The sequence below is a fragment of the Muscardinus avellanarius genome (genome assembly GCF_963383645.1).
Source record: "Muscardinus avellanarius genome assembly, chromosome: 17".
NCBI lineage: Eukaryota > Metazoa > Chordata > Mammalia > Rodentia > Gliridae > Muscardinus > Muscardinus avellanarius.
The window spans coordinates 12,981,851-13,007,263 of NC_137803.1; the positions used below are offsets into that span (position 1 = coordinate 12,981,851).

The 25,413-nt window shown below is 45.3% G+C and overlaps 1 protein-coding gene across 1 annotated transcript; it reads left to right on the plus strand.

Moving 5' to 3' along the window:
* Positions 1–23,561, plus strand: KDSR (3-ketodihydrosphingosine reductase; the record flags this gene model as incomplete). Its single annotated transcript, XM_080714673.1, has 10 exons — positions 1–108; positions 3,284–3,373; positions 5,723–5,779; positions 10,270–10,335; positions 10,517–10,612; positions 12,231–12,422; positions 15,846–15,929; positions 17,953–18,036; positions 21,186–21,287; positions 23,442–23,561. 10 exons carry the CDS (start codon positions 1–3, stop codon positions 23,559–23,561), a joined length of 999 nt encoding a protein of 332 aa, XP_080570799.1.
* Positions 23,562–25,413: the final 1,852 nt, after the last annotated feature.

The window sequence follows — 25,413 nt, forward strand, 5'->3', positions numbered from 1 at the left end:
ATGCTGCTGCTGGCCGCCGCCCTGCTCGTGGCCTTCGTGATGCTGCTCTACATGGTGTCCCCGCTCATCAGCCCCAAGCCCCTCGCCCTGCCCGGGGCGCACGTGGTGGTGAGTGGCCTCCTGCAGCCGCGCCCGGGCCCCAGGTCCCCGACGTCCCCACTCCGGGCCCAGGGCCCCGGGAAGGGGCCGCCGGGCCTCGGGGCTGCAAAGTAGTCCCCGGCGCATCCCTGGGATGGGGATATTTTGGTCCTCAGTTTCCCCGATGAGTCGAAGAGAGGCTGAGAAACTTTGCCAAGGACGCCGCGGTCGGTGGGCGCGCAGGTGCGGCGCGCTGGCTGCGGGGTTGTGGGGCCGGCCGCAGGGAAGGGTTCCCGGGCCAGCAGGACCCACTGAGGCACGGCACTGCAGGACGGCAGGTGCCAGGGAGGAAAGGGCATTTGCCCAGGGATTCAGGGAAGTGACTCGCAGAGCCACTTGGCCTTGGCGGTGTTGGGGCTTCTCCATCCCGTCTACACCTCCATCCTGTCTACACCGCTGGTCTCTGAGCGCGCTCCCTGGGGTCTGCAGCTTGCAGCCCCAATGGCAGCGTTGCAGGATCGGAAGGATGCGCCCAAAGTCCTGGCTGGGGCTTTAAGATCGAGGAGGACAGGGATGGTTGGGTTTGTTCCTTACCGGAAGTTCGCGCGCCCCGGTGCTACAAGTGGCACCTTTCTCCAGCCCAGGTGCCTGTGCCCGGCGCCTGCCCTGCTGCGGGGAGGGGCTTTTTGGACGCTTTGCTTACCTGGACCTCAGTCTGGGAGGTACCAAGCTGAGCGGGAAATTATGGGTAAGGAAAGATGGTCCCAGGCCTCAGGTGACACCTCCTCCACAGGTGTTTGCTGGTGGGAAAATGTATTTTCTTGGGTGTAAAACTGCTATTTCTAGCTCTTACTAATCCTGATACGAACGGCGAGCGGATTATACAAAAGAGAAAGAGAGTCCAAAACTTGGTAATCACTCTCTGTTCTCCATGTTTCACATCTGCAAGGGAACTTCTGCCTCAAAAGTGTGCCTTTAAGAGTCGAGGTCTAGGCTGAGACGCGGGGATCGCAGGTTCAAAGCCAGCCTCGGGAACTTAGTGAGGCTCCCAGCAACCTAGTGAGACCTTGTTTCCAAATAAGATATAAAATTGGGCTGGGGGTGTAGCTTGGAGGTGGATTCAATCCTCAGCATCAAAAAGTAAATAAAGTCAAATTCTTTCAGAACTTGTGCTTGCAAAGAATAACTTGGGCCCGGGAGCAGAGCCAAAACTGGGGTGGAAGTTTCAACTCATTATTTACAAGGAAGCTCCCCTTCTTTTTTTCTTTTTCTTTATTCCTTTCTTTAATGTGGTACTGGGGATTGAACCAAGGGGCAGTCCACCTCCAAGCTACACCAGAGCACTATTTTATTTTTTTCTTATTTTGAAACAGAGTCTTGCTAGTTTGGTGAGAGTCTCACTACTTGCTGAGGCTGGCCTTGAACCTGCGATTCTCCTGTTTCAGCCTCCCTAGTACTGGGAGTACAAGCATGGGCCACTATGCCTGGCACAAGAAAGTTTCACTTAACTTTGACACTAGTCCTCTGTCCTCATCAAGCTGCAGGTCATAATAAATTAATAAACCCATATCAGCTGGGTGTGGTGGCACATGCTTGTTATTCCAGCATTTGGGAGGCTGAGACAGGAGGATCGCGGTTCACGGACAGCCTCAGCTACTACTTGGTGAGGCCCTTCACAACTCAGTGAGAGCCCATTTCAAAATAAAGGATAAAAAAATAGGGCTGGGGGTGTAGCTCGGAGATAGAATGCCCCTGGGTTCCATGCCCGGTACTGCAAAAATAAAATAAGCCAATATCTGTTGGGATAAACCAAGAATCTCTTGTTTTCACCATCTTTACTCAGTACCATAAATTATGATTATGATTATGATTATTATGAGTAGTAATATTATTAGTGTTATTTTGAAACAGGTTCTTAAGTTGCAGGGGCTGGAGGCTCACTAAGTTGCTGAGGCTGACCAGGAACCTGCGATCCTCCTATCTCGGCCTCCCAAGCTCTGGGATGATAAGCGAATGCCCTAAACTGCATATACAGTTAATACCGTACTTTATACTCACATATACAAATGATGTCAGTATGACATGAGCAATTCACACGATGTCACCACCTGTCTTTTCTAATGTCCTAAGAAGAGCAAAGTGTAAAGGGGAAATCTCATACCATTTCGCACATAACTGCAGGCACATATTTATTTGACGACTGCTTTTGCAAGGTTAGGTGTACTAGGAAATTAGAGAGATGGGTTGGACTTGGGATTTGTCCTTAAGGAACTGGTAGTCTGGCCAGGGAGCCAAAATAAATGTGTAAGGAACCTCACAGGGTAGATGGTGATGGGGAAGGGCTGGACGTGGGAGAGTTAGGCAAAGCTCTGTTGAGGAGGGGACACTGAGCTGAGCTCTGCAGTGAGGAGGGTTTGCAAGTGTAGGTGGCGGGAGACGTGCTGAGCACCAGGGCGCGCATCATAAGATGGGGGCATTTTTAGGGCCTTGCTAGTTGCTATGAAATAGTAATATCTGGTGAAATTTAATAAACCCAAACAATTCATGAACTATCCTGATGGTAAAGGCTTCCTCAGGGACCACATTTAGCCCAGGCAACCAGTATGTTTTTTTTTTTTTTTATAATAACCTTCTATAGCTAATTGGTTAATTATCTACCAGAGAAATCTCTCCCAGGTGAGACTATAGGGAAATGAGGGTTGCCTCCAGGTCATGGAGATAGGTCCCTTTGTAGGAGGGGCTTCATGACCATAATGGCATCATCGGAAGTCGGATGTACCCGAAAGCGTGATTTTTTATGTAATAATAAAATATCCAAAGGAGCTCAAAGGTCTGGCTGCAGGGAAATTACTGAGTTTTGATACACCTCTTTATTTTTATTTATTTACTATTTATTTATTTATTTATTTATTTATTTATTTATTTTGAGGTACTGGGGATGGAACCTAGGGGCATTTTACCATGGAGCTACACCCCCAGTTCTACTTTTTTATTTTTTATTTTGAAACAGGGTCTCACTGAGTTAGTTGCAAAGGGCCTCACTAAGTAGCTCAGGCTCTCGCGAACCGGGATCCTCCTGTCTCAGCCTCCCCAATGCTGGGATGACAAGCGTGCGCCACCGCGCCCAGCCGTGACTCTTTTAAATAAACTTCCTGCAGAAGAGAAATGGGCAGTGCTGAGTTGATTGTGTTTCCTCTGTCCGTAGGTTACAGGAGGTTCTAGTGGCATCGGAAAGAGCATCGCTATTGAGTGCTATAAGCAAGGAGCGTTCATAACTTTGGTTGCTCGGAATGAGGTAAGACTTGGAGGTCCCCTGCTGTTGATATTTGCACATTCAGCTTTATGTTAGCTTGGGAGGCCTCGCTAAATATTTAGTCTTTACATCTCTGCCAAAAGTGCTCACTCCCCTGACGTGGGGCGTCGCTCCGGAACGACTGGTTCTTGCTGGTACTTAGGCTGTTGAAGTCAGATCAGCTCACCAAATATGTACCTAGCGCTGACTACATATCAGGCATTATTTTTGGAGGCCTCGCAGATCCTGAGATAAGAGAGGCCGAGAGATGATTAAGTAGCACACCTGGCCCTTGGAAGCCAGATTGGCTGGCGGCAGTGATGCTGGAGCCCATGCCTAAAGCCGTGGAGGCGTTTGTCTCTAATTTATCTTTATAATTTGCCTATGCTGTCATCTATACATCTTTAGCGAAAACCACACACTACCAGGTAATTTCATCCCTCCTGATACATCTAGCAAAACCTATCTTTTCTGTGTCAAGTCAACGCAGGTCTGTTTTTCTTTTTAATCTGGATTTGTTATTCTTTTTTTTTGTGTGTGGTACCAGAGATGGAACCAGGGGCATTCTACCTCTGAGCTACATCCCCAGCCCTATTTTTATATCCTTTATTTTGAAACACGGTCTCACTAAGTTGCAGAGGGCCTCACTAAGTAGCTGAGACTGTCCTCAAACCTGCAATCTCCTTTCTCAGCCTCTCAAGTACTGGGATTACAAGTGTGTGCCAGCAGGCCCGGCTCATGTGTTTATCTTTATGAATAGAATAATTTGATTTCATTAGAGACACATTTGCGTTTGGAAACCCTACATGTCCTTGGGAGGAATTCTTCTCCCTTCTGTATTTCTCTAGTTCTCGTGTATATTTATGCTGTGTTTACGACTGATTAAGATTCTGTATACCGCCGGGCTTGGTGGAGCATGCTTGTAATTCCTGCACTTGGGAGGCTGTGACAGGAGGATCACACAGGTTTAAAGCCAGCCTTAGCGCCGGGCGTGGTGGCGCACGCTTGTAATCCCCGCGCTTGGGAGGCGGAGACAGGAGGATCGCGCAGGTTCGAAGCCAGCCGCGCTGGCGTAAGAGACCCTGTTTCAAAAATATAAAATAGTCCTGGGAGTGGAGCCCGGAGGTAGAAGGGCTTCCGGGAACCCCAGTACCACAAAAAAAAAAAAGCCAGCCTTAGCTACTTAGTGAGGCTCTCAACACCTTAGTGAGACCCTGTTTCCAAATAAAATATAAAATAGGTCTGGGAGTATAGCCCGAGGTAGAAAGCCCCTGGGTTCCATCCCCAGTACCACAAAAAAAAAAAAAAAAAAAAAAAGATTCTGTAAACCAATAACTGTTTTCTTAAAAATAAGCAAAACACAAGCTGGGCATGGTGGTGCACGCTTATAATCCCCGCGCTTGGGAGGCTGAGACAGGAGTATCGTGCATGTTCAAAGCCAGCCTCAGCTACTTAGTGAGGCTCTCAGCAACTTAGTGAGACCCTGTTTCCAAATAAAATATAAAATAGGTCTGGGAGTATAGCCCGGAGGTAGAAATCCTCTGGGTTCCACCCCCAGTACCACCAAAAAAAAAAAAAATTAGCAAAACACAAAATTGAAACCTTGAAAAAAAATGCTACTAAATAAGTAGCTCGGCTGTCTTAGGAGAATTTTTGAAAGTAGCGACGTTTACCTGGTCCATCTAAAAGTGCTTTTTACTGTTGTTGCTTTTATTAGTAGAGTTGGAGAATAAATGATGCAGAGAAACGCGCTCTCCGCATGGCATCCTGCAGCTCTGGAACCATCCACCACCTGACAGTGTGGCTGCTCTTGTTTTATTTCGCTGCCAAACACTGTCAGCGCAAACATCTTTTAAAGTCGATAGAGTGACCATCAGCAATTAAGACCGTTAATTGGGAATTTGCATTCATTTATTTTTTCCATTATATTTCTCTGCAATCAATTTTAAAACTTGGTATCATGCATTCATAGCTTAAAATCTTTTCCTGCCGGGCGTGGTGGCGCACGCTTGTCATCCCCGCGCTTGGGAGGCCGAGACAGGAGGATCGCGCAGGTTCGAAGCCAGCCGCGCTGGCGTGAGAGACCCTGTTTCCAAATAAAAATATAAAAAGATAGGTCTGGGAGTATAGCCCGGAGGTAGAAGGGCTTCCAGGAACCCCAGTACCACCAAAAAATATATATATTTTCCTTCTTTCTTTCATGGAATGTGGCCCGCAGCCCCTCAGCGTAGGCCCTGTATTGTACGTTTTATAAAATTTGACAAGTATTTATACAAATAATTGCTTTTTGTCTCCTTTTCAGCAAACAAGCAGAGACAGTCATGAGAACTCATGGCTCTGTTTTGTTTTCAGGACAGGCTGCTGCAGGCGAAGAAAGAAATTGAAAAGCACTCGATTAATGACAAACAGGTAAAGCATTATCTTCAGTGTGTGTATGTGTGTGTGTATGAGTGATTATCAGCACAAAAGTTGCAAAGAAAACAAGCATTACTCCATCTGTGAAAAGATTGTTGACAGCAAATAAGGTTTTCTTGGCACAGAAGCTGGGCAGTGCGCGCCTATGATCCCAGTCCTTGGGAGGTTGAGACAAGAGGATTGCAAGTTTGAGGCCAGCCTGAGCAACTTAGCAAGAGCCTGTGTCAAAATAAAACAAAATTAAGCTGGGCATGGTGGCACGTGTTTATAATCCCAGCATTTGGGAGGCTGAGACAGGAAGATCACGGTTCTCAGACAGCCTCAGCTACTTAGTGAGGCCCTTTGGACTCAGTGAGACCCTGTTTCAAAAGTAAAAAGAAATAGGGCTGGGGGTGTAGGTCAGAGGTAGAATGCCCCTGGGTTCCATCCCAGTCCCACAAAAATAAGTAAAAATAAACAAATACATAAAATAAAAATGAACAAAATTAAAAAGAGAATGTCGCTCAGAGATAGAATGCGCTTGGGTTCAACCCCCATCACCAAAAATAAATTGATAAATAAATAAGCAAAAAGTGTACAACTCTTTATTCTTTTAATACAGTCATAGAGTTGTGCAACTATCAACCCAATCAATTTCAGAATTCACATCGTCTCATAAAGATTCCCAGAGTCACAGCAGTAACTCCCTGTTCCTGTGCCACACCCGACTGCCTTGGGCAGCCACTAATCTTCTATCTATCTCTCTAGATTTATGTTTCATCATCTCTCATGCATTCTTGTGCAACCCTATGTCTTCATTCAATATTATTTTTAAATTGTATCTACGCTGCTGCATAGAGTAAGAGGTCACTGGTTTTTTTTTATTATTACTACTATACAGTGAGTTATATGTGCACGCCACCCTTTGTTCATTCATTCGAGTCTGGATATTCAGGTGGTTTCCAATTTTTTTGGGGGGGCGGAGAGGTTGTTGGGTGTTATAAAAGTTTTGTCTCTTTGTAGGCATGTATAAGGATGGGACAGACCTAGAAATGGCCTTGCTGAGTTACAGGCCATGTTGGCATAGACGCGGCTTCAGCCTCAGGAGCGTGTACTCCCCGTGGTCCATGGTAGCTTCAGTTCCGCATCTTTGTCAATACTTGGAATTAGCAGACTTTTAAAATTTGGGGTACTGAGGATTGAATTCAGGGATGTTGTTTTCCCTCCAAGCCACACCCCCAGCTCCATTTTATTTATTTTTTTAATGGTGCTAGGGATGGAATCCAGGGGCATTCTACCTCCGAGCAATACCCTCAGCTCTATTTTATTTTTGTTTATTTTGTAACAGGGCCTCACTAAGTGGTGGAGGGCCTCACTAAGTAGCTGAGGCTGGCCATGAGCCTGCGATCCTCCTGTCTCAGCTTCCCAAGTACTGAGATTACAAGCGTGTGCCATCACGCCCGGCTCCATTTTATTTTTGAAATAGTATCTCACTAAGTTTCATAGACTGACCTCAAACCTTTGGTCCTCCTGTCTCAGCCTCCCAAGTCCTAGGTTAACTAATAGTCCTGGTTATTAGTGGACTTTTAGTATTATTTTAGTGGGCTATTAGTATTCTTTTCTTTTGTGTGTGTGTGTGTGTGTGTGTGTGTGTGTGTGTGTGTGTATGTGTGTGTGTGGTACCTGGGATGGAACCCAGGAGCCTTGTACCTCCCAGCCCTATTTTTTAGTCTTTTTTTTAAATTTTGTGATACTGGGGATGGAACCCAGGGATATTCTACCTCTGAACTACACCCCCAACCTTATTTTTTTTTATTGTTGCAAGGGACCTCACTAAGTAGCTGATGCTGTCTGCAAACCGTGATTCTCCTGTCTCAGCCTCCCGAATACTGGGATTACAAGTGTGTGCCACCATATCTGGCTCTTTTAGTCTTTTTATTTTGGAAACAGAGTTTCAATGAGTTGCTAAGGGCCTTGGTAAGTAGCTGAGGCTGTCCAAGAATTGCCATCCTCCAGTCTCAGCCTCCTGAATGCTGGGATTACAAGGGTGCGCCACCACGCCAGGCGCTTAGTGGGCTTTTAGGTTTGCCTTTCAGATGGGTTTTAAAGTAGTATCTCACTCTGTGTGTGTGTGTGTGTGTGTGTGTGTGTGTGTGTCCGTTTGCGTGTTTGTGTTTTGTAGTACCAGGTATTGAACCCAGAGGCATTCTACCTCTGAGCTTAGCCTCAGCCCTATTTTTTATTTTCTATTTTGAAATAGGGTTTTACTAAGTTACAGAGGGCCTCACTGAGTTGTTTAGGCTGGCTGCCAACCTGCAATCCTCCTGTCTCAACCTCCCAAGTACTGAGATTACAAACATGAGCCACCATGCCCAACCTCACTGTGGTTTTAATTACTTTTAACCCCCTCCAGCATATGATAGAGAGATTTCTGTTGTTTTATATGGCATTTCTATCATATTATTTTTATCTTTTTATATGTAAATAAAAATAAGTCTACCTCATTTAAGACTGCTACAGCAGTCTTGGTACCTGTTATGGTTTGGATTTAGTATGTCCCCCCAAACCTCATGTGTGGGCAGTGCAGTCAGGTTCAGAGCTAACATGGCTGGAGGAGGTGGGGGCTGGGGGTGTCCTTGGGGACTGTCTGTTTCTGGCCCCTACCCCACACTCTGCTTCCCTTTCTCCCGAGCTGAGCATGGCTTTGTTCTCTCCTGCCATGCCCTAAAGCCTTGCCACTTCAAGGTGGCTGATCACGGACTCAGCTCTAAAACCTCTGCACTCTGAGCCAAATAAATTTTTCTCCCTCTAAGCTGTGACTGTCAGGTATTTCTGTCACAGCAACATAAAAGCTGACTAAAGCAGTATCTCCGAGTTTATTTTCTCAGTCCCAGGTGTTGAGCTGTCCCCGCTCTTCTTTTGTATTGCAGTCTATGCTATGCAAGGTAAAACTCCTTGTCCACACGTCCCTGTTTCACATAGGTCTTTTTCTCTAGAACGGTGGCCCCTCCCTGTACCACCCCACAAACACCTGAAGGGACCACAGTCCCAGCTCTGAAAATTCCAACTTCCCCAGCCATGTTCATGCAACTTGTGCTAGAGAAAGAAATGTGGTATGAAACTGGGACTCTTGATAACTCACAGGCCAGCCTTTCCCGCCGCCTGCGCTGTCCAGCTCTGGCGTGGTCACGGTGCCGCCCCTCTTCCTCTATCCAAGCTCTAAGTCGTGTTGAAAATGCTTGTCTTCAATATCAAGGGGCAATCTAGGGCGAGCTTGATCCTTCCGCCTGGACTGGCTGGTGCTACCCACTGAGAGAAAACAGTGGAATGGAGATGTGTGAAAAAAATTTTTTTTAATTTTACTTGTCTGGAGGTATAGATTTGATTTATAGTAAATGATCCAATGCTTTGTTTAATATATATATATATATATATATATATATATATTTTTTTTTTTTTTTTTTTTTTTTTTTTTTTTTTTTGAGGTACTGGGGATTGAACCCAGGGGCATTCTACCTCCAAACTATACCCCAGCCTGATTTTCTAGTCTTTATTTTGAAACAGGTTCTCACTGAGTTGCAGAGGACCTCATTGAGTAGCTGATGCTGGCTACAAACCTGAATCCTCATGTCTCAGCCTCCCAAGGACTGGGATTACAAGCGTACGCCACCACGCCTGGCTGTAAAAAATGTTTTTAAAAGACATATCTTTAAAATAATCCTATAATTTCCATTCCCCTCCCTTGCTTCTTTCTATAAATATTTTCTGTGTATTGATATAGGAGTAAATTTTACTTCCAGTGTATTACAACAAAGGGCAAACCTCCAGTCTAGAATCAATCTTTCTTTCTTTCTTCCTTCCTTCCTCTCTTTCTTTCTTTCTTTCTGGAATTTAAGTGATTTGACTGGGGTTCCTTCTTGCATTAAATACAATTTTCATATTAAGGAAATGGGTCTCTTTTGGTTTTTGTTTATTTTTTGAGAGGAAGCCTCACCATTATGCCCAGGCTGGCCCTGAACGTCTAAGCTCAAATGATCTTCCTGCCTTCACCTCCCTCATGGCTGAAAGTCCAGGTGCACAACACCACAAAGGTGTTCATCCCCTGAAACCCAGGAAGCAAAAAGAGGAAAGGGGCCATGGTCCCAGTACCCCCTTCAAGGGCACACCCCCAGTGACTGTCATCTAAAGTTCTACCAACTCCCAGGACCACCATAGGCTGGGGACCAGTGTTTAGCCTAGGGGAACACTTACCCAAACCATGGCACCAGGTCACATGCCTGCCTTCCTGTCCCCAGCCCATGCTCCTCGGGGACTCTTGACCCCCACACGGGCGCACAGTGCTTCATGTGGATGCCCCTCTGTTAATTTCATGGCCAACAGAGTTCATCAAAACTATTCAAAACTGCCCTTCTCTATGGGGGAGAATTGCTTTGAAGTTTTAAAACAATCATCAAAAAACCAGTTTCGACACCCGCACGTTTGTGACCATGTTTTTGTTTTGGCAGGTGGTGCTGTGTATATCAGTTGATGTCTCGCAAGACTATCACCAAGTAGAGAATGTCATAAAACAAGTAAGGGGTTGGGGGGCTTGGAGTGAGTGCCTTGGCTTCGGGTTGGGTCTTATTTTGCTATGTGTTTTGGCATCGGTCAGTCTTCCCTAGACAGCTAATGGTGGTGTAGGTTTTGTGCAGTAGCCTTAATTTATTGCTCAGTGGTTCTTCTCCTGATTCATGCTCTCCTCACTTTTTCTAGGCACAGGAGAAACTGGGTCCAGTGGATATGTTGGTCAACTGTGCAGGGCTAGCATTGTCGGGAAAATTCGAAGATCTTGAAGTTAGTGCTTTTGAAGTAAGTAAGAAGAAATTTGCTTACTGCGTTAGCCCACGTGCAAAGCCTAGAACAAGCCTTACGTGAGACTGAAGTAAATGAAGCCAAGGGCAGTGTTACGAGACAGTAATCCCAGGACTTGGGAGGCTGAGATGGAAGAATCCGAGGTTCAAGGCCAGCCTCAACGACTTAGTGAGATCCTCGGCAACTTAGTGAGACCCTGCTTCCAAAAAAAAAAAAAGGACTGGGAATATAGCTGAGAGGTAGGATGTCCCTGGGTTCAATCTCTAGTAACCCCTACCCCCACAAAAAGTAATTCATTTAGGTGTTCATAGAAGCTTAAAGGGATTAGAGGAAGGTCCCAGAGCCAAGACTGACTTGAACCTCGGAGCATAGACAAATCTTTGAACCTCGGTTTTCTCCATTCTAAAAGCGAGACAGGAACATCGTCTGTGATGCACTTTACTCCTTGTAAAACCAAGAGATGCTGGATGTTTATGTCAAGTGCCAGTCATCAGTATTATTAACAATGAGAGACCAAATTTTTAAGTGTCAAACACTTGCAGTGTACACACTCTCCTCTTTATGTTCTCCGGAGCCTTTGTTGTGGTAATGGTTGTGAGTGATTCACTCTGCAAAGTTAAATTTTATAGGTAGGGAAACTGCTGGGCCAATTGTAGCTGCGTTGTGTCTAGTAGGCGATGGGCAAACTCCACAAACCCCGGCGTTTACTCAGGGCAGGCAGGAGAGTCAGGGTGTAGGTAGAAGCGGAGTGATGGGGGCATGAGCGCCTCGAGGCGCCTTTATCGACTTGGCCTAAGAGAGAGAGCTGTCTAGACTGGTCTACCTTCATCTGGAAGAACGGAGGGAGATTCGGGCGACTGTGTCAACAGCTGTGTAAAGAATCAATTGGGAAAATAGTCGTTGTGGTTTAGTCATGAGGTGGTGAAACCAAAGAGCTGGGAGATGGACAGAAAAAGAAGAGTAGGCGTGTGTGTGTGTGTGTGTGTGTGTGTGTGTGTGTGTGTGTGTGTGTGTGTCTGCTGATTTTGTCTCCTTTCTCTGTAATAAATTTTAGTCCTGCCTGTAACTGTAAGTGATGGGCTTTGTACCATCTAGGAAATCACCTAGCCTGGGGAGGTCCTAGGCAAATGAACCAATATACTTGTCTTAGTTTTCCTCTTGTCTCAGCCCCCAAGTCCTGGGATTACAGGCCTGTACCACGCCCAGCTTTACTTGTGGCAACATTTCTTTTTTTTTTTTTTTTGGTGGTACTGGGGGTAGAACCCCAGAGGCTTTCTACCTCCGGGCTATACTCCCAGACCTATTTTTTATATTTTATTTGGAAACGGTCTCACTAAGTTGCTGAGAGCCTCACTAAGTAGCTGAGGCTGGCTTCGAACCTGCGCGATCCTCCTGTCTCCGCCTCCCAAGCGCGGGGATTACAAGCGTGCGCCACCGCACCCGGCTACTTGTGGCAACATTTATGCGTGCATTCATTCATCCCGCAGATTTGTTGAGCTCCTCAGTCACTTCCCTTGAAGAACTTAAAACTGGAGAGAGAGAAAAACTTCCCCTGGGGCAGGGCCTTAAGGCTTTGGCTCGTCCGCTCCTCACCTGGCCCCTTTGTTCCCTGCAGAGGCTGATGAACGTCAACTACCTGGGCAGCGTGTACCCGAGCCGGGCAGTGATCTGCACCATGAAGGAGCGCCGGGTGGGCAGGATCGTGTTCGTGTCCTCCCAGGCGGGGCAGCTGGGACTGTTTGGCTACACGGCCTACTCTTCATCCAAGTTCGCCCTAAGGGGACTGGCTGAAGCTCTGCAGATGGAGGTAAAAGTTGTGTTCATTTCTGAACTGATTCCTTAGCTGAGCAGTTTACCAAGCCTTTTGGGTTTTTTGTTTTTGTGTGTGTGTGTGTGTGTGTGTGTGTGTGTGTGTGTGTGTGTGTGTGTGTTTTACTTCTTTATATGTACAAATGCATTGAAGATTTGTAGATTTGACAATAGGGAAACAGAACTGACTCAGCCCTAAGTTTTGCAGTTAATATTTCTTTTTTTTTCTTTTTTTTTCTTTTTTTGAAACAGGGTCTCACTGAGTTGCAAAGGCCCTCACTAAGTAGCTGAGGCTGTCTGCGAACCATTATCCTCCAGTCTCCGCCTCCTGAATGCTGGGATTATAAGTGTGCACCATCACACCTGGCTTGCGGTTTATATTTCTTTTTTCTTTTCTTTTCTTTTTTTTTTTTTTTTTGTGGGTCTGGGGATGGAATCCAGGGGCATTTGACCTCTGAGTTACACCCCCTGCCCTATTTTTTATTCTTTATTTTGAAGCAGGGTCTCACTAAATTGCAAAGGTCCTCGCTAAGTAGCGGAGACTGTCCGTGAACCACGATCCTCTGGTCTCAGCCTCCTGAATGCTGGGATTACAAGCGTGCGCCACCAAGCCCGGCTCAGTTTATATTTCTTATTGCATGAAGATTTTACACAGGACAGGAGCAAAATGGTTATAGGATGCTCACTTATTTATCATGAAAAGTGCTAGTAGCCGGGCGTGGTGGCACACGCTTGTAATCTCAGCATTTGGGAGGCTGAGACAGGAGGATCGCGGTTTGCCGACTGCCTCAGCTACTTAGTGAGGCCCTCTGCCACTCAGTGAGACCTTGTTTCAAAATAAAGAATCAAAAACAGGGCAGGGGGTGTAGCTCAGAGATAGAATGCCCCTGGGTTCCACCCCCAGTACCGCACAAAAAGAAAACGCGCAAGGTGCTAAGGTGGGACCCTGGGCTGCTCACTCTCAGGCCGCCTAGTAGGCAGCCATATTGTCGGCGTGCGGCCCGTTGTGCGTTTTACCCACCTTAAGATCCCACAACAACTGACCTTACTCTCAGCTGCCCCCAGATAGGTGCCTGTCTCCCTGGGGAGAAGACGGGAGCCTAATGAGAAATCACGGCACAGAGATGGTGGTGTAAACTCTGGTGCCTTTTGAGGTGCTCGTTATCGGGGTGAGATAGGAGTGGGGCTGTTGGCCCAGAGCAGTCTCCGCAAGGGTGTGTGATGGCTGACCGCAGAAGAACCTGCTGGGGTTGTTGGGGGTTTTTGACAAGCAGGGGCATGGGCGTGGTGCGTGCTGGTGAAGGGAACGAGGCGCCAGGTGGGCTTTGAACCAGGCAGAGGAGCTCTAAGGAGAGGCAGGGGAGAGTTTGTGTATGTATGCCATTGATGTTGCCCGCAGGAGACTCGCCTGGCTAGTCTGACCTGAAGGTCTGCCCAGGGCAAGGGTGTGGGCTCGTTCGTTCTTTCTTTCTTTCTTTCTTTCTTTCTTTCTTTCTTTCTTTCTTTCCTTCCTTCCTTCCTTCCTTCCTTCCTTCCTTATTATTTTTGCTATCCTGGGGATTGAATCCAAAGGGCTTTCTACCTCTGAGCTACACCCCTGCCCTATTTTTTTTATTCTTTATTTTGAAACAGGGTCTCACTAAGTTGCAGAGGCCCTCACTAAGTAGCTGAGGCTGGCCACGAACCGTGATCCTCCTGTCTCAGGCTCCCAAGTACTGGGATGACAAGCACGTGCCACCACGCATGGCTGCGAGGGTGCTTTTTGCTGCTGCTGCTGCAGGCGAGGAAGTGGCCCCTGACCTGGTAGGAGGAGGTGGTTGGATAGGACTTCTTTTTTCTTTTTTTTCCTTTTTTTTTTTTGGCGGTAGTGGGGATGGAACCCAGGGACATTCTACCTTCGAGCTACATCCCCAGCCTGATATTTTATTCTTTATTTAGAAACATGGCCTCACTGAGTTGCCAAGGGCCTCACTAAGTAGCCGAGGCTGGCCATAAACCGCGATCCTCCTGTCTCAGCCTCCCGAATGCTGGGATTACAAGCGTGCGCCACCACGCCTGGCTTGTACGAGACTTCTTGAAGAAGCACTTCTCCAAGGGTGGAGACAGTTCTAGACTTGGGTCTGGGGGCTCAAAAGGGGCCTAAGCAAAGGGATTATTAGAATGATCTCAAAGTATGTTGTAGAGGAAATTAACGTAACAGGAATATCAGAAGCCATCCGAGTGGAAAATATTTTAGTGGTGCAGTGAACCAGGAGCAGATCTGCCACCCTGCCTTGCAGCAGCACCTCTGGGTGCTGTGCAGAGTGGACCTTGGCTGCTGCGTCGTCGTTGTTGTGTATCTGTTTGTTTTTTGGTATTTGGGATAACACCCTGGGGCATTCTACCTCTGGGCCACACCACACACACACACACACACACACACACACACACACACACACCATAGCCTTTTTTTTTTTTGGTTTTTGTTTTATTTTAAAACAGGCTTGCAAAGTTGCGAGGGTCTCCCTGCCATCACTCGCTGCATTTCTTCTGTCTCAGCCCGCGAGGTTACTGGAGTTGCAGGTGAGCGCCACTGCACCCGCTTTGGACTTTGGCTTTAAACACTGTCCGCTCTCCTCATTGGGCAATTGCCTGTGAGTCAGCAGCAATGGAAGAAACTTAGACCTAGGATATTTGCCATACTTTTAGGGGTCTCTGGGTTCCTGGCATAAAGCCCCGGGGAAACCTTTTATCTGATTTTTTTTTTTTTTTTAGTACTGGGGGTGGAACCCAGGGACATTCTACCTCTAAGCAACACCCCTGCCCTATTTTTTATTCTTTATTTTGAAACAGGGTCTCACTGAGTTGCAAAGGGCCTCACTAAGTAGCTGAGGCTGGCTGCAAACTGCAATCCTCCTGTCTCAGCCTCCCAAATTCTTGGATTACAAGCATGCGTCACCACACCCAGCTCTGATTTTCTTTTCTTTCTTCCTTCCTTCCTTCCTTCCTTCCTTCCTTCCTTCCTTCCTTCCTTCCTTTCTTCTTTTCTTTTATTTATTTATTTTTGTGTGTGATACTGGGGGTAGAACTCAGGGGCTTTCTACTTCCAGGCTATACTCCCAGACCTATTTTATATTTTATTTGAAAATAGGATCTCACTAAGTTGCTAAGAGCCTCACTAAGTAGCTGAGGCTGGCTTTGAACCTGTGCAGTTCTCCTGTCTCAGCCTCCCAAGTACTGGGATTACGGCGTGCGCATGCCCAGCTAACCTGATTTTCTGAATCATCTTCATGAAGAAGGACTTCCCATGCGTTGGTGGGCTTTTCTACTTAACAGAATCACCCGGTTGGCCTGAGCACCTTCTGCCCATCAGGACAGCCAAAGTAGGGCACAAAGTTGTGCTTCCTCCCCCGAAGCTATGAATCTTCTTTCTCGTACACAGGTGAAGCCCTACAATGTCTACGTCACCGTGGCTTACCCACCAGACACCGACACCCCTGGGTTTGCTGAAGAAAACAAAACCAAGGTCAGAGCCCCCACGCGTCCCCTTCTGCATCTTGACTATTGTAAACCTCTTTGCAGATTCTCTGGCCTTCTGCTGCTCATGGTCATTGGGCAGTCACCAGGGTGCGTTGGCTTACAGTCTTATTTTGAAGCTAAGGTTGACGAGGGTGGCGATTTGCCTAAGACTTGATTTTGATGTTAAGTTGGGTTTTTTTTCTCCTCTAATTTTTTTTTTTTTCAGTACTGGGGATTCAACCCAGGGGTATTCTACCTTCGAGCTACACCCCCAGTCAAATGATGATTTCAAAATAACCACTTATTTTGTAAAAGAGTCAAGGTCTCACTAAGTTGCAGAAGGCTTCACTAAGTAGCTGAGGCTGTCTGCAAATCTCCATCCTCCTGTCTCAGCCTCCCAAGTACTGGGATTATAAGCATGTTCTACCATGGACAGACTTCTTTGGGTAAATAAAATTCTGCATCCATCTGTGGGTCCTTTAGGGGGCGACATAGGACTTTAATCTCCTGTATGTCCGCTGGACTTGCCAACCTGGTGGTCTGAAAGAAGGTATGGTTTGTCCTTCAAAAGACCTTTCTCCTCTTAAAGGTTGATCAAGAGAAATATATCAGTTTTTGTAGCTTTTTTTTGTACTTTAAGAAAATACATTCTGGTTTTCCTTTTCTTTTTGTGTGTGAAACTGGGGTTGGAACCCAGGGACATGCTACCTCTGAACCACATGCCAGCCCTATTTATTTATTTATTTTTTAATTCTTTATTTTGAAATAGTGACTCACTGAGTTGCTGAGGGCCTAAGTAGCTGAGGCTGGCGGCAAACCTACAGTCCTCCTCTATCTTCCAACTACTGGGATCACAATAGTACGACACCACGACGGGCTTTTTATTTTATTTTTCTAATCCTACATGGTTAATAAAATTTACAGTTTCCTGAAGGCAACAGCTTTAGCCTGAAACTGCCTTCTAAGGAATTTTTGTACACACAGATGCAGAGTAGAGTCGAAGATAAAAAAGCAAAAAGGAAATCCTGCTCAAAAGAAACTTCGGAGGTGAAATATAATACGGAAGTAGCTGTAATATATGTAAAGGCAGAAATGTTCAAAGAAGAGAGGGAGAGACAGATTACTGTCTGCTAAAGATTCAAGAAAGACATTTTGAACTAGGCAAGAGTTGAGATGGACCTTTAAGCCTTTTTATAAGACTAAAAGCCTCAAGTTTTGGGGTTGAAGCCCCAGCCCTGTACTTAGCATTGCAGCCAAACTAGAGCCTACTCAGTATTGTCCCCTAAGTGGCACCTCCCCCAAATCCTCTTTGCTGCCTGTGTCAATCCTTTAAGAAACAGCTGCAGCAGCTGGGGCAGGGTGGTACACATCTGTAATCCTAATACATGGGAGACAGCAACCGGAGGATCACAGGATTGAGACCAGCCTCGGCAACTTAGTGAGACCCTGTTTCAAAATAAAAAGTAAACTAGGGCTGGGGGTGTAGCTCAGCGGTCAAATGCCTTGGGTACAACCTTTAGTACCAAAAGAAAAAAAGAGAAAGAAACAGCTACAGCTCTTGAACCGGCTGGTTTGGGACAGTCCTATCCAGTACTTCATTTCTGTTCCCAGGTATCCGTCATCTGCTGGCATGAAAGTTTGGTCACAGATTTGCAGAGACACAGGTCTCGCCTTTGTGTGCACATCAGTTCGGTATCTAGCCAGCAGTTAGAAGTCAAAGAGGGTCCTTCCTGGACTGGTACCCAGGGACGTATCCTCATTCCAGCATTGACGGTCCTCGTTGGACCCAAGACCACACGTGTCCCACAGAGAAGAGCCAGGGCCTCCTCCACTTGCTTCAGCAACTGGGCTGAATCTTCTACCAGGAAGGAACTGATTTAGAATCCAGATGGATTTTATTTTAAAAATAGCAGTCTGTTCAAAGGTAGATCATTGGAATTCTTTGCAAATCCGGCCTCCGTAAGACTTGCTTGGTTTTTATCGCAATGGCAGTCATGGTGATGATGAGAACATTTTTTTCTCACTTTTAGCCTTTGGAGACTCAACTTATTTCAGAGACCACATCTGTTTGCAAACCAGAACAGGTGGCCAAACAAATTGTCAAAGATGCCGTGGTAAGTAAGATCCTTGTCTTGTTTTGAGTACTGTTTGTAGTTACACTATATTTCTGAAGACACGTTTACTCAAGGACTTATTTCAAAACAAAAGTTATAGTAATATTTTTTGTTAATGAGTCTTTTATTATTAAACAGTTCATAGTACCACTAATTAAGATCTACCTGATCTTGAATATTTCAGTAACAAATACACGTAGCAGTCACGTATCTTGTGTAATACTTTAATCAAACATAAAGGTAAATATTTCATAGAACTGAAGTATCAATAAGAAACTCTCTAGTCTATACCTATATTTATAGAGAAGAAAAAAGTGTATGAGGTTTATTCACCTGCATAATACCAGGAATCAAGTGTTTCACGGGGACTCGGGAGGATGCATCTGACATCTGGACCCTTCAATATTAGAATCATAAACCAAAGGAAGTAAAGGGTTAAATGAACCAAGAAGTGGCTGTGAATTACCTAGAAACTATTAATAGCCTTACGTTTCTCCAAGTCTGAATAGTTAAAGTGAGAAAAGCAGCTTATAATAATATTTGCAGACTTATTATATCTAATATTAGATCCCATTTCCCTTTCCTCCTATTAACAGTGGGTTCCTGCTGGCCGCAGTGGCCCATGCCTGTAATCCTAGTACTTGGGAAGCTGACACAGGAGGATTACAACTTCAAGGCCAGTGTCAGCAACTTAGCAAGAAGACTGTGTGGTGGCGCACGCTTGTAATCCCAGCATTCCGGAGGCCGAGACAGGAGGATCCGGGTTCGTGGACAGCCTCAGCTACTTAGCGAGGCCCTTTGCAACTCAGCGAGACCCTGTTTTGTTTCGTTTTGTTGCGGGTCTGGGGATGGAACCCAGAGGCATTTGACCTCCGAGCTACACCCCCTGCCCTATTTTTTATTCTTTATTTTTTGAAACAGGGTCTCACTAAGTTGTGGAGGGCCTCACTAAGCTGAGGCTGTCTGCAAACCGTGATCCTCCTGTCTCAGCCTCCCGACTGCTGGGATTACAAGCGTGCGCCACCACGCCCAGCTCAATCTGTTATTTTTTATTAAAATATATGAAGAAAATTTGACCTTTTTACAAATATATTGTTGGAAGAGAGAAACTTGCTTTACTAGGCTTTTCAGACAATTATAGTTATAATTTTCTTTTTTTTAATATTAAACTCAAACCTGAAGCATGGTAGTTCTTTAAAGGTTATTTACAACGTGAAACTGGAAAGCACGTCAATGAACTTCTTGTTCTGTGACATTAAAATCCAGGGCTCTGCCTTGCCCTTTGAATGGATCTTTTACCCATTCATGATTTTGCAGCATTCATTAGTCATTTGGAAAATATGGCTTCACTAAGTTATCCAAACAGAAAATTCTATTTGTCGATATCGCTGTTGATCTTTTCATGAAAGTATGTGTTGCGAAGCTGACGACCTCACTGTGGCAGATGCAGACTTTCACACATCCTCATTGCCGCCTGGAAGCTCAGATTTTAACGTTACTCACTAATGCATCAAGATGCTTTCCTCCGAGCCACGGGCACCCGTCATTCCTTTCCTGCCTGTGTTCTATGTGTATCCAAGTCTGAAGAACTCTAGGCTGGCTGCCGGTGGGTCTCTCCTGTGAACATGGTTCCATAGAGCAAGTTCAGCTCATGAACAGCTGCATGGGGGCTCTCCTTCTGGGTGGCTGCCATTCTCTGCTCAGCTCGTTTATCCCATGGAGTACAGTAACCCCATCCTGTCCTCGAGAGATACGGTCCAAGACCACCAGTGGATGCCCGAAAGTGCAGCTAGTACTAAACCATATATATATGTATACGTATATGTATATGCATATGCATATGTATATGTATATATATGTTGTTTTTGTATATGTATATATATGTTGTTTTTTAATATGTACATATTTATGAATTTTATATATAAAATATATATGTTGTGCTTTTCTAATATATACATATCTATGAATTTTTTTTTTTTGCGGTACTGGGGATGAAACCCAGGGGCCTTCTACCTCCGAGCTATACCCCCAGCCCTATTTTTTATTCTTTATTTGGAAACAGGGCCTCGCTGAGTTGCAAAGGGCCTCACTGAGTAGCTGAGGCTGTCCGCGAACCGCGATCCTCCTGTCTTAGCCTCCTGAATGCTGGGTTGACAAGCATGCGCCACCACGCCCGGCTATACCTATGGAAAATTTAACTGATGGTTTTAGCATCTGATATGCTGGACAAAGGGATGATTCATGTTCAGGGTGGGACAGAGCTGGACAGCATGAGCTTTCATCCTGCTACTCAGAACAGTGTGTAATTTAAAACTTATGAATTGCTGATTTCTGGAATTTTCCACTTAATTTTCCAGCTTTGGTTGCTCTTGGGTGAATAATATGGAACATGGGAGGGGGGGTTGCTGTTATAGGAGACATATCCTAAAGGTTGTGATTTTATAAATTGACTAACTTTGCTTCATTATCAAGGGGCATTTTTTTTTTTTTTTTTTTTTTGCGGGTCTGGGGATGGAACCCAGGGGCATTTGACCTCCGAGCTACACCCCCTGCCCTATTTTTTATTCTTTATTTTGAAACCGGGTCTCACTGAGTTGCAGAAGGCCTCACTAAGTAGCTGAGGCTGTCCACGAACCGCGATCCTCCTGTCTCAGCCTCCCGAATGCTGGGATTACAAGCGTGCATCACCACGCCCGGCCAAGGGGCATTTTTGAGTAAAATTTCTTGGGAAATTTTGAAAGATTCTTACGAGTTGTATTTTGCGCGTGTGCTTATGACTGCCGAGTGCTCGTGACGGGGACGACTCGTCTGGTGACGACGTTGTGATTCGTGTAAGTGCTCCAGCTTGTTCTGTCAGTGCAAATGTCACTCTGCTTTAAAAAAAAAAAAAACTGGGCCAGTGTCTTAATATTATTATGACAATCATTTCATCCTTCAGGACCCCCTGAAAGGGTGTTGGGGACCCGCAGGATTGTGGGTTCACATTTTGAGGACTGCCCATCTGCCAAAGACATGTGTCTTTTGTGAGTTCTGAGTAGTGCTGTTAGCAGCCTACCCCACCCAGAGTGGGCACGTACACTTCAGGGTTTCCATATATTGAGCAACACCTCTCGGTTGCTTCAAAACTCTCTTTCTCCCTTCTCTTGTAGCAAGGAAATTTTAATAGTTCTGTCGGCTCAGATGGGTACATGCTCTCAGCCCTGACCTGTGGGATGGCCCCGGTGACCTCTATCACTGAAGGACTCCAACAGGTAAGCTTGGCCAAGCAGTGAGACAGACAGAGGGACAGACAGAACAGAAACTGCCTTATGCCTCCAGGAGGATGGGCGGAGAGGGGACCGAGTAACGTTATTTGGAAATGTGAAGAATTGATTTTTGTTTATTATTTTTATTTTTTGGAACTGGGGATTGAACCTAGAAGACATTCTACCTCTAAGCTGTATCCCCAGTTTAGAATTTATTTCTTATTTGTAGTACTAGAGATTGAACCTAGGGGCATTCTACCTCTGAGCTACATCCCAGCCATATTTTTTATTCTTTATTTCTTTGAAACAGGGTCTTACTAGGTTGTAGAGAGCCCCACTAAGGAGCTGAGGCTGGCCACGAACCTATGATCCTCTTATATCAGCCTCCCAAGTACTGGGATTACAAGCATACGCCACCATGCCCGGCTTTTATTTCTGATTTGGAAATAAGGTCTCACTAAGTTTCTGAGAGCCTTTCTACATTGCTGAAGCTGGCTTTGAACTTGTGATCCCCCATCTCAGCCTCCCAAGTACTAGAATTATAAGCATGTGCTACCATGCCTGGCAGGATTTTTTTTTTTTTAATGTGGTACTGGGGATGGAACCCATGGGCATTCTACCTCTGAGCTACAGCCCTAGCCCTATTTTTTATTCTTTATTTGGAAACAGGGTCTTACTGAGTTGAAAAGGGTCTCACTAAGTACCTGAGGCTACCCGCAAACCGCAATCTTCCTGTCTCACCCTCCCAAATGCTGGGATTACAAGCATGTGCCACCATGCCCAGCTTGAATAAGTTTTTTTTTTTTTTGGTGGTACTACTGGGGTTCCTGGAAGCCCTTCTACTTCCGGGCTATACTCCCAGGCCTATTTTTTATATCTTTATTTGGAAACAGGGTCTCTTAAGCCAGCGCGGCTGGCTTCGAACCTGCGCGATCCTCCTGTCTCCACCTCCCAAGCGCGGGGATTACAAGCGTGCGCCACCACGCCCGGCTTTGAATAAGTTTTTAACTATCAACTTTTTCTTTTCCTCTACCAGCAATATATAAATAAAAACTAGGTTAAGGATATAACTTAAGAAATGGAGGGTGGGAATAGTCTTTGGTGCTGGATCCTGCATATAACTAATGCACCGTCACCGTCTCTGCTCTTTGGTGATGAATCCGGGTTTTCATGGAGAACCACATTCCTAACACACTGGAGAAGCGGGATTCTCTGTCTAGAGCAGTTTTCTCATGGCTTTGCCTACAGGGAGATATTAGACTCGAAGACTTTTTCCAGGTGAGTCCGGTCTCCAGTATCTCAGGTGAAGGAGACATGAGTCAAGGATTAAGCATAATCTCTGTGTTTACAGGACACACAAAAGGTAATTGCTAAGCCAAGCCCCAGCACTTGGGAGGGAGGCTGAGACAGGAGGATTGCAGGTTCAAGGTCAGACTCAGCAAGTAGTGAGACTCTCGGCAACCTAAGAAACCCTGTTTCTAAAAATAAAATAGGGCTGAGGGTGTAACTCAGAGGTAGAATGTCCCTCTACCTCTCTCTCTTTCTTTCTCTGTCTCTCTCTGTCTCTCTCTCTCTCTCTTTTTTTTTTAGTACTGGGATGGAACCCAGGGACAGTCTACTACTTCGGAACTTCACCCCCAACCCAATTTTTTATTCTTTACTTTTGAAACAGGGTCTCACTAGGTTGCAGAGGGCCTCACCAGCTGAGGCTGGCACAAATCTGCGATCCTCTTATCTCAGCCTCCCTGCTGGGATGACAAGTGTGCGCCACCACGCCCGCCTTCTAGGGGCTTATTCTTATGCTCAGAAAATAAACCAAAGAAGTCTTCATTGTAGTTTGGTCCTTTGGAATGCTGGAGTGGGTTTCCCTTAGCTATTAGGCCCCTGTTCTGCTAAGAATACCTATTTTGTTCTTTTTGTGCTTGGAATTTATTAATCAAACAAATACTGTTATCTCTCTGGCTGGCGGGCGTGGTGCTGTCCAGAGCAGATGTATCCCTTTCTCAGGCCTGTAGTGACATTTACAAAGTTTTCATTGTACTTATCCTTGGAACAGATTAGAAAGTGTGTCCCAGAAACCATTTACCAGGGACCCAGATCCCTTGAGATGAACTGCTGTACTGTACCGTGAAGGAGCTGAAAGCCCTGTTTCTCTCTCAGGTGATCACCATGGGCCTCTTCCGCACCATCGCTCTCTTTTACCTTGGAAGTTTCGATAGCATCATTCGACGCTGCATGTTGCAAAGAGAAAAATCTGAAGCTGTGGACAAAACTACCTAATTCTCACCCTCCTGGAAGAAAAGACTGTTTCCAAATCATCTGAACAGCTTGCTGCTACGTGGGACCCAATTTTTGGCCTAAAGATACTTAACGTCTCATTGGTGAACGTGTGAGATGGGACCAGTGCCCTTCAGAAACCTGACAGCCAATCCAAGGATAGCGGTTCAAATCCCGATGATACTAATAACACTATGCAAATATGGAATTTGATTTTCTGGGATCTGAGGGGGACCCGTGGTGCTGGGAGAACTAGTAGCTTGTGAACAGGGTAAAGAATGTAATTCCAGAATGATAACTTAGAATTTTCTATTTATTATTATTTTTCTTCTTCCCCCCTCCGAGAGATCAAGTCCAGAAATGTATTTTGTGATACATGAGAAGGCTTGAGGGCGTTTGATAACTTTGCAGGAAAGGCGAAGGGTTTCTGGGGATTTTCTCGCTCTCATCTTTGACTCAAGATGAGTCCCACGCGTTGCTCGTGAAGTCGGAAGGTCCCCAACACCACTGTGTTGTGCTCAGGACTCTGCTGGGGAAGGCTTTCTCTCTTTGATCCCACAAAACTCTAGGGGGGATGGGAGAGGGCAGCACAGCAGAAGGTAAGGAGATCAATCTTTTTCCAGTAGGAAAACACTTTCTTGTCTTCTTTAGACTCTAATGCTTAGGAACTTTTAACTTTTAGTTCCTGGGGAAAGCAGCCTCTTTCAAATGTTTTCTGAAGAGAAATAAAAAAAAAAAAAATCTTAGAAGCTTCAAAGTTTACAGTTTCTTCAATAGCCATAATGAACTGAAATTTACCTGTTCCCCCCAGTTAAGCGTCTGTTCATCTCGTCTCCCTCAACACAATGTTGCTTATACCGCTGTGATATTTTTGTAAAAAGAAAAAAAAAGACGGAGATTTTTTTGACTTGACTTTTTAAATTAATTCATGAATTCATGAAAACAAACAATTAAAAAGTGTACGTTCTTCTCGTAGCATACATGTAGCTTTTACGAAAGGCTGATGACCGAATATTTAAATTTTTACTCTCTTAAGAAAAAAAAAAAAGTGGCTACTTTTGAAAACACTCTTTTGTTTTTTTAAAAAATAAAATGGTGATCTGTTCTATGACTCTCTCAACAACCCCAAGAAGAGTATCTTGGTGCCACGTTTAGGGAAGGAAGCCCACTTTTTCCTGCAGCTGCAGGGCCCTAGAAATCGTCTTGGCCTCAGGAATGTGGTTTCTGGGTTACAGGACCTGCTGCTCGTGTCCTGGGTTTTCATAGCAAGTGCCTGTGCCGGGGCTCAGCCAAGGTCCCCTTTCCCTGACGTAGATGGTAGCATATTCCAATTCACTCGGTTAGGATAAGACCTCTATTTTTGAAGAAAAAGAAGAAACAAAAACAATCAAAGACCCAGAAAAAGTCCAGGCTTCTTTGCTTTTGAGTTTGTGAAGTTCTTGACTTTAAAGTGGCTTCGTTTTAAAGAAGGAGATGTTTGAAGGCTCCGTAGTATGTCTTTTGCACTGGTACATACAGCAGAAACGACGAGTGAACCTATAAATCGCCTGGAATAACTTCATTAGCGTTTACAGGAGTGGACTGATGCCCAAATGGTTTCCTGAATCTCTCAGTTTATATAACCAAAGTCTGCAGACAACGTTGAGTCATGTGCGGCTGCAAAAATAGGAATAATGGCTTATTTTTCTAACTCGCAGGAAAACTGATTTTAGAATCTGGACGATCCTCGATTTTTTTTTTTCCTTTTCTTATAAATGTTCCTTGAATGTTGGCACCTTCTATTGCTGTATTAAAATCTAGTCCAAGATGGTGTCTGATTTAATAAAAATTAACTATTTAGCAATAGTTATTTCAG